Source organism: Manacus candei, unplaced genomic scaffold, assembly GCF_025592945.1.
Source record: "Manacus candei isolate 608988 ecotype Guabito, Panama unplaced genomic scaffold, ASM2559294v1 h1tg000048l, whole genome shotgun sequence".
Classification (NCBI taxonomy): Eukaryota; Metazoa; Chordata; class Aves; order Passeriformes; family Pipridae; genus Manacus; species Manacus candei.
In genome coordinates, this window is record NW_026138096.1 from 5,899,782 (window position 1) to 5,913,354 (window position 13,573).

Sequence of the window (13,573 nt, forward strand, 5' to 3'; positions counted from 1 at the left end):
TTCTAGAGATTTAAAAGGGCTAAGGGTTTGCTCATGTATAGCAATATATGTGCATCTTTCCATAGAATATTACTTTGATGCTATCCAAACACTAGGACTTTTATTTATTATTAGGAGGAAACAGGTCTTAGAGTAATAGTCTAATTCAGGTTGGAAGGGACCTCCATATGCCTCTAGCCCAGTCTCCTGAGCAAAATAGGGTCAGGTGTAAGGCCAAACCAGGTTACTCAGGGCATTATCCAGTTGTGTCTGGAAAACCTCTAAAAACAGACAGTACAGCCTTTCTGGGCAACCAAGGTATTTTATTACATAACACAAAAAAACCTCAGGGATAAGTAAACGCATTGAGTTAATTGAGTTGTGCTTGATTAATCAGAAAACAAAATGGTTAATTTGCATCCAAAAGTCCTAATGACTCTTCAATATGTTTATTCCCAACATTTAAGGGTTTTGGTTTTGTTGTTTGGTTTTTGGTTTGTTTGGTGTTTCTTTTTTTTTTTTTTTGCATTACCAAAATAGAAAAGGAACAGCTATTCTTGTAGTCCTGTTAAATATCTTTTCTGTTTGTTTCTTCTCTGAAAGAAGGGGGGCGGGGGGAAGCAATTTCTGTAATTAATTAGTAGTAACTTTTACCACAACAGAAATCTATTTAACACACAAAATGTTATGGCACTTTTTGAAAACATTGTAACCTGAGGGAAGCCTCAACCTATGTGTCTATCAGTTATATCAAGCTGGAGATGGCAGAATTAGGTAAGAATGAACTGCTGCTGAACTCTTCAACAGACAGGTTCCTTTTCCTTTGATATTTACTATGGATGACTACTTTTTAAAATTACTTTTAAATCCTTTTTTTTCCCCTTTAAGACTATAATTGGGGACAATCCCATTCCTTATTATGAAAAGTATGAGTTTGATAGACATTGACTGACACTTCTGAAGGTGGTAAACACTGTCAGCAACCCACCTCTGTACAAAACATTCACCTGGCACTCAAATTCCCTCTATAGTCGTAACTTTATCTGAAAAATATACAGAGTAGCCCCAAATGTTTGTTCCCAACAGTATTGCTAGTTAGGGATTCCATCATGCCTAATGTTGGAATCATATGTGTTATTTCTTGACCCTTCAATCTTTATTTTTCATTGAGTTTCCAGGTAATTTCTGGATTAGGAAGGCATAGGTTCAGTAATCTCAAGGGAGGTCACCTTCAAGTCTGAGAAAATGATGATCCAGCGATCCAAACTGTATCCTGAGAGACCTGTACTAAAAGAAATGGGAAATATGAAAGATCTCTGGGCTTATAATTTTTTTTTTTAATTTTTCCTGAATTTGGGCCTTGACCCATAAATAAGGTTGGTTATTTCAGTGACTAGTTTTGGAGGATCTTGGGTAGAGTTTTTTTTTTTTTTTAAGTAGTATTTGTGATTTCTGTACTTTGCCACGAGTACAGAAAAAGTCCACCCCTTCAGGGTATAAATCATAGGTCAGTTATTCCCTGAGGGTACTTGTTCAGCACATAGGAAAAACAGGCATCTAGAAATGGTGACTAAAACCACAAACACAGTCCTTAAAAAAACCGTAGCAATGTTAGTGCTTCCCTACAAACTGGAGGCAGTTCCTTCCTTCTTCCTTATTCTGCAAAATTCAAACTGCATGAGCTACCTACCAGATGGAGACAAGCAAAGGAGAGAAACATTCAGTTTGCGTATCCTGAGAGGATTCACGTGCAAGTCCTGCAGACCTGTGACGTTCACAGGGGCAGAAACAGAACTCTCAAGCACAGGTAGAACTTTATACACTGGAGCTTAGCAGGCATCTGAGAATCAATAGGTGGGTTTGCAATTGGAAGGATCCACATAAAGTGGAAGCTTGTTAAGATTTATCTACCTAAATGCCTTAATCTTTTGGTTTCTCATCTGAAAAACGGGCATGACAATCCCTCCTTAATGCATAAAGGCATTGACAGACTAAGTATAACAAAGGTTATGAAGCATTTAGATAATGGAGCTCAGAGCTGAGTGCCCATAAACCCAGGGGCCTGAGCTACCCAAGATCCAGGAGCCTGGAAGTCTCGGCTTCCTGGCACCTCATCCAGCAGTCTGCCCAGGAGCCAGCCAGCCAAGCCAGTAAGCAGTCAGGCCCACAAAAGCTGATTAAAGGTCTCCTGGTTTCCGTTATATATGGGGTAAACCAGACACATTCTTTAAAGAAGGATCATATTTCATCAAACTGGCTTTTTTTTTTTTTGTTTACAGAAAAACATGCCACCAGGAATATTTAATCACTTTTACTGCGAACTGTGTTGTTAAAACAACACATCCTGTTTCTGTGATGTGCCATGTGAGAAATCCAAAGTAGTGTCTGATGGATTGACTAAAAGTCTCCCTTTAATTACCTACAGAAATTGCTGTTGATGTAAACAAATCAGTGTCAACCTTAGGGAATGCACGTTTATAGACACTTTGAAACTCTGCACACAAGCATTTATTGGTGATAAAACTATGTGGCTTGGAGTCAGTCAAGGATTTGTAGTAACTCCTGTTATTACACTACTGGTACTTATACATAGCATAGCATGGAAGCACCTCACAGGTAGTCTTCTGAAGAACCCTTCCAGCAGAGCTGAGAGGAGGAGAGTGTCATTTGCCCTTTACAGATCAGACACTGAGGCATACGATGTAAAGCACAGCAAGCACAGGCTGTGTATGGTAGTCAGACTGAAAGCAAGGACTGGTTTAAAGAGTGCAAAAAGGGAGCAGAAAGACAAGGTGAGTGTGTCTGCTCCAGTGGAAAGTGATCCAATAGGCATATATTTTTGTTCTCTAATCTTTGCTGTACACTTGAAATTGTTCCTCTCAGTAGAGCTGCAAGGGCCCCAACAGAACAGCTCCACACACTGCACCAAATCTGATGAGAGATACATCAGAATAGGTGGTCTCAGATAGGGCATCCCCACCAGAGACAAGATTAAGCCTTAGTTTTCTTAGTTCAGCTGTGCTGCTTTCTTTTAGAATTTACCTGGAGTGGCTGGGGTTTTTCGGGATTTCTAATATTCCTCCCAGTATTTGACATGTGTTTGCTTTCCAGATAGAGAATGTCCTTGTGGAATGAGAGTGTTAGTCTACCGAGAGATAAAAAGCTAGATCAAATAAAACATTTATGTGCCAAAAGGAAAGGCATTTTAGCTGCATCACCTTTATAAATAGTCTATCAGTGAAAGCACTCAGTGAGGAAGTGGGAGACCTCAGTATTAATTTCTTACTCGAGCAGACTAGGTTGAAAGGGATGCTGTGCTGAGTGTTCCACTACAGAGCAAATAATTTGCAATGTTGGGTCAAAGGCACAGAGAACTAAAACATGAGAAGCATGTCCCCACAGTCTAGGGTTAGCCCCTTGATTAAGTGTGCTGTACATCTTGGAACCAGTCAGGTTATTAATTCTCTGATTCATGTCACTTACCACAAAAAGACCTACTTCTAGTGGCCTGCTTTCTAATGTATTAGAGGAGACTTAACATGATAGAGGCAAATAGGAATCCTCATCTTATTCTTGTTGTCAACAGGGTGAACAGCTTTCTCTGTCAGCAGACAGCTATCAGGAAAGAGCATCATGCAAAATGAATGACTGCTGTTCAAAAAAATGCTGAAACACAACTAATTGATTTTGATGTAGCAGGGAGCTACATTTGATTTGTGCCGTTTACATTCAGGACCTATAATAAACCATTTTTGGTAAGAGAGGTACATATAAACAAATTGAATTAAATGTTGGTCTACTTTTCATTAGATTTTACAGACAAGTGTAGTAAAGAAAACTGCTTTACAGCAGAATGTTATTTATTGAGAGAAAAGCTCTCTTTTTTTCTAGTGTAAACAGTATCATCAGTGTAGTTTGTTAAAAACAATTTTGCATTGATTTCTGTTTTCCAAAAGAGAAAAATGTGGTGGTGGAAGAAAGACTGGTATTGCAGTAAGATGTTAGGTCAGGACTAAGACACCAGGTTTCCATACCTACTATTTTCCATGCCTCTCTGTCTTTTTTTTCTGTAAGATACTGACAATATTTCTTTACCTTATAAACCATTGTGCAGTTGAATTAAAAAATGTTTGGAATAGTGTAGTGAAGGACATGTGACAGAGGAGAGAAAAACTACTTAAAATGTCTTCTGTCATATTCTAAGGGCTGCCTCTTCAAACAAAGGCAATGTACCAACTGTAGGTATTACCTTAATTCAGATCAAGCATGGTAGTCACTGTGAGTTGAAGATACCCCACAGTAACAATTATCCACCCACTGGAGGACAGGGCATCTGGTACAAACATCTGAACAAGACTCTCTGAGCAATTTGCCACTTTTTGCTTCCTTGAGAAGCAGTATTTCTACTGTTTCCATGTTTTTTACCTCCCGAAAACTTTCTTAGGAGTTCAAAGTGTTTGGGACCCACAAAATTAAAGCCAGCTCAGTTATCAGAATAGGATCTAGGAAATTTCACAATACACCTGTGACTCTTCAAACTCCTGTTTACTCCTTTTTCACATGCTTTAAGTGTCAGACTCTCCTATTTCTGCCTTGAAACAGAGATATGCAGGGTGTATAATATGAACTGATGCTTTTTGCTAAAACTAGACTATATTCAGTGTAGCATTATTGATGCTACATAGCCTTTGGGTCCAAGTGCCAAACTGTATTTTTGGCTTAATTTCAAGGACAAAGGACAAATTTAAGCTTGGCGTTGAACACTGAAGTGAGCAATCCTCTATCTGCCCTCTCCTGTGTCATCTTTTGTATGGTCTAGCTGACCCACACAACTGAAAGACAAATTAACATTTGCTATTGTGCAACAAAAAAGGCAAATTCCTCCACTGTACTTGACTGCAGTGCAAAGAAAGTGTGTAAATACTAATTCCCCCAGTGTTGTGGGTTGCCACTTCCTCATGCACCGTTCCCCCTCCAAATTAGAGCTTATTGCCTGAAGCATACAGTTGCTTCCTGCTCACCAACCAGGTCACAATAAGCAACCATGAAAACAAACTCACAGATAGCATCTGGCCTTCCTCTTGCACAGCTTGTAGGTGTTCTCTCCTTCTTGAGAGTAGTCATAGTTTAAGGTCAGAACATTCTTCTGAAATGCATGTTGTTACTCACATTTCCTGCAAAATCCTTACACTTCTCAGCTGCTTTTCTAACCAATGCCAACTTTCACAGACCAACACTTTTCTTCTCTGAAAGACAGATGCAAGCAGGTAATGCTCTTCACACAGCTTATACTAAAAATATACAACAGGGTTTGTTCCTCTGGTTATATAGTCAGAAAAACCTTAATCCACATCTTCTATGGGTTTGAACAGTAGAAAAAGTTAAGCAGAGAGGATTGTATTCCTTCTGTTCTCCTATATTTACGCACAAATGTTTGCTTAAATTCCTCAGGCACAGTTACTAAAAAAGAGGCAGTGTCTACGGAAGCTCCTAAAGTCCTTGCCCACACTGAGTAGTTTCTTCATTCACAAGCAAACTGAAGTTTCCTGGGATTACTCACAAAGGATAATACAGGCCAATCTGGGCAAAGCTGCATTTAGTCTTTTACTTCAGATCGGCTTCTCAGAAATCTCGAGTCCTCTTGCAGCAACATAATTCTTATGAACAGAGATCACACAGAACAACAAGGGCCTGCTTCTTAATTCAGACGCTGATTTAAAACTGTGATCCTGTCAAATCTCCTATATATGAGGCCCCTTCCATCTGCCTCAAGCCTTGAAGAGGCTAATTCCGCGTTTCTCACTCACGCAAAACTCCCACAGAGGCAGCTGAAGGACAGCAGCACTGAGTTCCCATCCCAGCTAAGTGACACTGTTCGATATTTCAATACCCAGCCAACAATGGCACTGCTCAGAAAATTGTTTTTGAAAATGAAACATTAACTTCTCACTTAAGACTGACAGAAAATTTTCTTCACGGTGAAATGACCAAATGAAGAGTTAAGGATGAGGTACTTGTTAAAATCGATATGGCTTCACAGCAACATTTCATTCTTCCACAACAGTAGAGAGTGTTTCAGCCAGCTCATCAGATGTGATCAAAGAAACAACTTGACGCATTTAAAACATAAAATATCTTCTCCCTTTTTTTTTTGAGCAAAAGCTGCACAGACTATTTTTTCCTATATATGCTATTAGCCAACTTACAGTTGAAGCACAAACACAGTGTAGCAGAGCTGACAACTTTTTATGAAAAGTTAACACCACACAATATGTTACAAACAAATTCCAGTCTTCAGCTATTACAAGTAATAAGAGAACACTGTAATTAAAAAAAATAAATCAGCCCCATTTTACTTGAAGCATATTCAGTCGTTATATTAAAAACAATTTTTATAGAAATCCTCTATATTCACTAATTTAGGGGGAAATGCATTTAAAAGGGGTGTAAACTGCACATCTTTATTGATGAATATTACTTTTTATCTAGCTCAGAAGAAATAAGATCCTTTTGAAGCACTGAATCAGATTAGAAAGATTGAAATTGCGTTGAGAAATAGATTAAAACCACAGAAAATGCCCTGTTTTTTTAAATATGCATCTGCACATAGATATTCATTATCTGCATCAATCCCTTTTAAACTTTTGGAAGTGCAAAACAAAAACAGAAGTATCATTTCCTTTATGTTTATAATGACCACAGAATATTTTTATCACAGAGAACTTACTTTTAAGGCACATCAGTCATTCCATTTATACTTTATGTCAATTAAAATCTGACTGTCAATTAAATTTCACCTCCAGATTCCCTAAATTCTACAAGGGAAGAAAAAAAAAAAAAGGAAGGACTCTGTTTACAGGCCACAATCTCATTTCAAAAGCAGTGCAACAGTGAAACCACTGTGAGTCTGCAGACTGGGAAAACCCTCTAAACCAGCAATAAGTGACAAAAGCAGACCTTCATCTTGGCAGAAACGGGCATCTCTAATGAAGCCATCCAGGAGCTCAGAGGTAGTAGCCAGGTACCATATGTTGCTTTGGTGATTATATAGTTTCTTCAGATTAAACAAACCTGAACTTTTTAGCTACATCGTTACCTACAAATAATAGGAGCTTGTTTCAGCTCTTCTTGATGTAACTTTAAAAAGAATTCTCCATTTTGCAAAAGAGAAAATGGCTTGTAATTTCCTCCTCTCTGTTGTTATTTTTTCCTCTCATTTCTCTGCCTCAGGTACATATTTGTACCAAACCATTTGTTATTTAAACCGTGCTCAAATCTTTTCACACTCTGAGCATTATTTCAAGAAAGTATCCAGGCAGTTATGCACTTAGGACTTTGAAAATGTCTCAGCTGTTTCTTTAGTGAAATCAAGCAAACTTCTAATGCATTTGGTGCAATCATCTAATACCTACTTTAGCAGAACTCTCACTTGAACATGAGTCTGTTGAATGAACACCAGAACTTCAGCCACTGACAATCTCCTTTTCCAGGGTTAAGTGAACCAAATGCTTATTATGAAAAACTGATGAAACAAAGTGACTGCTCTATCATTTCTCCTTATGACACAGAGATTTCAAGAGAAGAGAGGCTACAGACAGAGAGAACGGAGGGAGGAAGGAAAGGGATATCCAATGATTCTCAGGTATAGATTCAATTTAGCTGTTTTAAGAAGCCTGCTGTATGTGATTAGATTTCATTCTTTCAAAGAGCTGCTTGCTATGGAAAGGTTCATTTGAGGCAGATGCCAAATCCTGCTGCCAATGGAAGGAGTGACACGCATAGAATGGAGCAGTATTTACCCCATAAACAGAATACACACCTTGCAGCAGCACAGCTGGGGAAGGGATGTAAATGCTCAGCTGAGTCTTACACTTGATATGCATCCAGTGATGAACATACAGACACCAGTCCCTGCCTCTCATTCTCTTCATTGCAGTTTATGACATTTTATAAACCCATGGGAAATATGGTTTTCTTTAATAACTATTCAAACTATACTCCCCTCTTCCTCCCTCCTCCCAAAAAAATCCTCTGAAATCATAAACTAGAAATGCAAACAAGAGAAGAGAAAGCAAGCAACACTAATACTAAAGGTTTGGAACAGCTGCACCTTCTTTTGAGATTTGTTCACATACGACACTGACAATCTGCAATGTATGCTTCTTATTAAAAAATAAATATAAAGGATTCAGTTGTCCTAAGACTGTAAATACGAAGGATTTAAAGACCTTAGTGGTGTGGTGATTGCTCTTCCTCTGAAAATCTGCATAGCAGACTGCCTTCAACTGCCTGTCTGAGAATGAGAGCAGCACAAATCCAGCCCTGAGATTAGCCTTTTGAGGGGCACTGAAAAAGAGCGAGAGGACGGGGGGAAGTTCCCCTGGGCACATGCAAGTGAAAACTTGTTCTTTTCCTTTTATCTCAGGAAATGTTAGGCAAAGTCACCAAAATCACTTTTTTTTCACTATCTGCTCCAGGACAACAAGGTCCCTAGGACACTGATCTGAGAGGGATGGAGCAGGAATTTACTGCCTGGCGATCCATCAGGGGCAAATGAGGTCATGTGGTGTATGTGCTCTTTTTCATATTTCATGAAAAAATGCAAGACTCCTAGGTTTGTCCCACTGACTAATCAAAAACTACGAGAAGAGAGGAAAAATGTTTCCCAGCCAGCTCTATAGGCAAGACCTCTCCAAAGGAAAAGAAAACCCCATGCTTTCTGTTTGACTTCATCCCTTGTGCAAAATCATGATTCAGAAGGTTTTAACAGTACAAAGGTTTATTTAGAAAAGAGTTTGGATTGTTCTTTAGGGTTTTTTGGCAAACATTTAAATCCTTTCATAACTCAAAACACTGTCAGTGCTTGGTACTTTGCACTTTCCTTCCCCACACAAGCAGTAAAAGCCAATTTCTTACTGGGACAAATCCACCATAGGCCCCAACTGCTCTATTTATAAATACTGAAATCTCCACCATCACTGCCACTTAACCCTTTCCTCTTGAAGTCTGTTTTTGTTTTTCCACAAAACTCCAGAGCCCATAAAAGCTCACTGCCTCCCAGACTCAGTGTCTTAGCCTATTTTCTGCTGCAGGCTCCCCACACCCTCCATCAGGGCTCAAAGACAATCACTGTCCTTCCCATTTACCCATCCAAACTCCAGCACTGCTCCTCCAGCACCATGTTGCCCATCTGTACCACAGTGAATGCCCTCAGCCTCCCCAACACCACCCCTGTAACCCACAGCACCACCCTGCTCCACCAAGGGGGCCAGCCCTCTTCCCTAAGCCCAAACCCCATGTTCTCTTCCCTCCCTTCTTCTCCAGCATAGAGCCTTCTCCTTCTCTTTTAACTCTATTCCTTCTCGAGGCAAATCCATCCCTCCAGCTCAGTGCCGGAAGTTCTTCTTCTTCTTCTTAAAAAGAATGTGTTTAAAGGACCTGCGGAAGTCCTGATTGAAGATGGTGTAGATGACTGGGTTGAGGGAGCTATTGCAATACCCAATCCAGAAGAAGAACTTGAAGAGAGTTTCAGGGACCTCGCATGCCTCCCGGCAAATACCATAGAGGCTGTAGCTGAAGAAGAAAGGGAACCAGCAAACTACAAAGACTCCCATGACCACAGCCAGCACAAAAGTGAAGCGTTTCTCCCGGGCCTGGGCAACTTTCTTACGGCAGATGCTGCTACGCTTCCGGCGACGGCGATATGAGAAGAACTGCATGGAGCGATTGCTGGCGCGGGACAGGCGGCTACTGGAGTGCTTGGAGGAGTATGAGTAGGAGAAGGACTGGCTCTTGCTGCTCTTGCGGGGATGCTCCTCCCGGCTCCGCCTCCGCCTGCTTTCTGAGGTGCTGCTCTCCTCCAGCTCAATGTCCTCCAGCTCAGAGGTTTTGCGCCAGTGGTGAACCGAATAATGTCCATTCTCTCCCAACTGCATCCTCATGGACGTGCAGCCGCCAGCAGCGCGGCTCAAGCCATTCTCAGTCTGGGAGGACCCCTCTGGCATCGTACGCTTCTCAGAGAGGGTCCTGGTCCTTAGCTTGGCCACGCGGTAGATGCGGATATAGACCAACACCATGATGAGGCAGGGGGCAAAGAAAGAGCCTATGCAAGAAGAAAGGATGTACCATGTCTCGTCATTGAGCTTGCACTGGGGAAAGACATCTCCTTCAGGGTCCCGGTACACGGAGATCAATGGCGGGAAGGAGATGATGGCTGAAATGAGCCAGACCGTGAGGATGATGGCCTTGATCCGCCGGGGTGTCCGTTTGAGGTTGTACTCCACCGCCTGTGTGACCGACCAGTACCTGTCGAGGCTGATGGCACACAGGTGGACAATGGACGAGGTACAGAAGAGCACATCCAGCGCCAGGTAAATGTTACACCAAGCCTTGCCGAAGTACCAGTAATTCATCAGCTCGTTGGCTAGGGAGAAAGGCATGACCAAGGTAGCCACCAGGATGTCCGCGCTGGCCAGGGACACCAGGAAGAGGTTCTGGGGGGCTCTCAGAGCCCGGCTGGTGAGCACAGCTATCACCACCAGCACATTGCCCACGATGGTGAAGACGATGAGAAAGCCCACCACCGCCGCCAGGCTGGCCACGGCCGCCGGCGAGTAGGGGGAGGGCGGCCGAAGGAGGGCCGAAGAGGACGGCGAGGCGGGGGGCAGCGCCAGGGACTCGTTGGGGGAGCCCAGGCTCGTGTTCACCAGCAGCAGCAGATCCATGGTGGGTGTGAGGGGCGCCGGCGTCCTAGAGAGCCCGGCGGAGCCCCCGCCCCGCCCCGCCGCCCCGCCGCCGCCGCCCCGCCGCCCTCATCGCGCCCCGCCGCCGGTCCCGCGGCCGCTCCGCCGCCGCCGAGCCGCCCGCGTCCCCCGCCGCCGCCGCTCAGGGCACGGCCGGGCGCCGCCCGCCCGGCGCGGGATGGAGCGCGGCGGCACCGCCTCCGCCCGGCCCCCGCCGAGGGGGCAGCGGGGCACGGCTGGCCCCCGCCGCCCGCCCGGTCATGCCCGGCTCCGGGCAGCCCGCGGCTCCGCTGAGGACACCGCGCGGCCGGCGGGAGTCCCCGGCGGGAGCTGGATCCTCGCAGGGCGCGGGGTCCGAGGCGGCGGCAGCGGCGGCATCAACTCCCATGGAGCGGCTCCCGGCGGCTCCGTCCCACTCTGGCTCCGCGCTCCCAATCGCGGCGTGCCCGGCGCCGCGCGCATGCTCAGTGCCCTCAGGTGCGGCCGCCGCGCCCGCCCCGGCGGAACATCCCGGGCGGGCGGGGGAGCGTCCCGGGAGCCGCCGCTGCCGCCGCCGCTCGTCCCGCAGCCGGAGCGCCGAGCCCCGCGGGCGGGCTGCGCTCTGCTCCCCGCGGCGGCCGCCGGGAGGAGCGGCGGGTGCGGTGGCCGCCCGGCAGCCGGACAGGTGTTTCTGCCGGGCGCGGCTCGGCGGGGGCGCGGCGGCCGCCCCGGCGGTGCGAGGTGCCGGTGCCGGTGCCGTGAGCGGCGGGTTCTCCCCGGAGCGCCCCGGCGGGGCGGTCACCGCCTGCGGCGCCGGCCACGCGCGCTGGGGGGCGCCCTTGGCCGCCCCGTCACCGGCTGAGGTACCGCGGGGGAGCCGCGGCTGGTTTGGGATCCCTCGGAGGTGTGTGGGGACGGGTTCGGTGCGCCTGCTTTTGGAGCTGCCTGAACCCCGTCATCCTCATCCTGCTGCCTGCTAATGGTGGTTAGATGCGTACTTCTACCTGATGTTTTCTCGGCGGGCATTCCCTGCCTGAGCCTCCCTCCTGTGCCCCACTGGGATCCAAAAACAGCGTCCCGAGGTCTTGAGAGTTGCACTCTGGTGCAAACCTTCTGCTTACCACCGCCAGGGTCGTATTCCTTGTATTGCAAACGTGTGAGTGGTGAAGGCACATACACTCAAGAGAACTTCTCTTTCACTGGAAAAACTTTAAAATAATTAAATAAATGATTAATAAAATATGTGTAATGATCCGCAAGTTGGAACAGAATAGCCTGGGTCTTTGGGGAGTGATAAAGCATACTCTGATTCTGGTTACCTTTGTGGTGCAACCAGCACTGGCTCCTCTGTTCTCTGTGTAGCTTCATGAGCTGGATTATGAAGTATTGGAAGTGAATATGCTTAGCTCTGACAGGAAAGAAAATTCCTCTGGAGATTATGATCCTATTAATCTATTTTTTAAACAATTTACTCTGAAGGCTTTGTTGTTGTTGTTGTTTTGTTGTTTTGTTTTGAAAACTAGTTAACAAACGTTGTTACTGCCCAGTCTTCCTGAAGTAATCCGGTAGGTATTGTGCTATACCCATCTGCCTGTACACTGTCACTGCTCCTCTGGTTCCCTCATCCAGCATCCAACTGCAAACCTCCTATCACAGCAGGCTCAGAAGATCCCACAGGAGCAGAACTATTTCTTATTGCTTGTTGTCTCTAATTCTTATTGACTTTTACTTGGATTCTCAAGTTGGACTGACCCTTACTTCAGTTTGAGCTACCAGAGCTCATTGGCAGAGGAGACCCATCTCTGAGTTTAAGTCTTGGGAAATCATAAATCTGTCACTGGGAGACTGAAGAACTGGCGAGTGGTGGCCTTAAGAACTCAAGTCCAAACACAGGGACCAAGGTGACATCAACCCAGGCACCACAGCTGGTGGAAAGATTCTTGCTGAGACCCAAACTTATAATCTTCTCTTAGGTTGTATAAGAATATTTGATCTTAATAGTGCTATCACAAGGGCACAATGTGCTTGCACATACATAGATTTAGGACAAAAAGTTGTCACAGGTGGTTTGCACTTCCAAATTTGTTTTGCCTCTTCTGATCAAGATAAGAAGAAACTCTTGTGTGCCTGAGAGCTTGTTAATTTTTTTCCTCCCAGTGTATCAGATGAGCTAGTGGAAAATACTACCTCCTCCTACAAACTTGTCTTGTTATACTTTATATCTTTAAGACATCACAATTGTAACTGTGTTATTAAATGCTCTTCCATGCATTTTTTTTCAATAATCCTTCCCTCCACAGAAGAACATTATCATTTGTAAAGGAAATATGTCAGCTTTCGTAATAAAGGGGGTGATATTTGATTTTCAGTGGGAGCTGGGTTCCTTACTTCCCCCTTGTGACTTTGAAAATGTGTCTCAGATAAACAAAAATGTTTATAGGACATCCTGATTTACTAAACATCTGGAAGTGCTCTTTAATCTCTCAAACTAAGCTTTACATCAGTAGGCAAAATTATACAGTCTTATCAATTTTACAAGAAACTGCTGACAAAACGTTCTGTACATCTGTATACTTTCTGAGACACAATTTGCATTATAAGTCTGCTCAGGATGCCAGGATCAAATAGAATGGGTTAGCTGAAATCTCTGTGAGTAGTTAAAGAGATGACCTACAGTACGAACAATGCAATAGAAAAATGGGTTAAGAGTTAAAGAATAAGTAGCCTGTCCTGGATTTTAAAAGAAAGGAACTAAATATAAGGAAACCAAAAGTTACTTTGGAGTGGGGTTCAGGGCCTTCACACCTTGAATATTGTTATCAAGGGAAAGACTGTGAATTTCTTTAGTGTTAAATGTACATTAACCTGTAAAT

General features: G+C 44.3%; 1 protein-coding gene across 1 annotated transcript; it reads right to left on the minus strand.

Moving 5' to 3' along the window:
- Positions 1 to 2,345: 2,345 nt before the first annotated feature.
- ADRA2C (adrenoceptor alpha 2C) lies at positions 2,346 to 10,717 on the minus strand. The gene has a single exon (XM_051798382.1). It carries the CDS (start codon positions 10,701 to 10,703, stop codon positions 9,366 to 9,368), a length of 1,338 nt encoding a protein of 445 aa, XP_051654342.1. The 5' UTR covers positions 10,704 to 10,717; the 3' UTR covers positions 2,346 to 9,365.
- Positions 10,718 to 13,573: the final 2,856 nt, after the last annotated feature.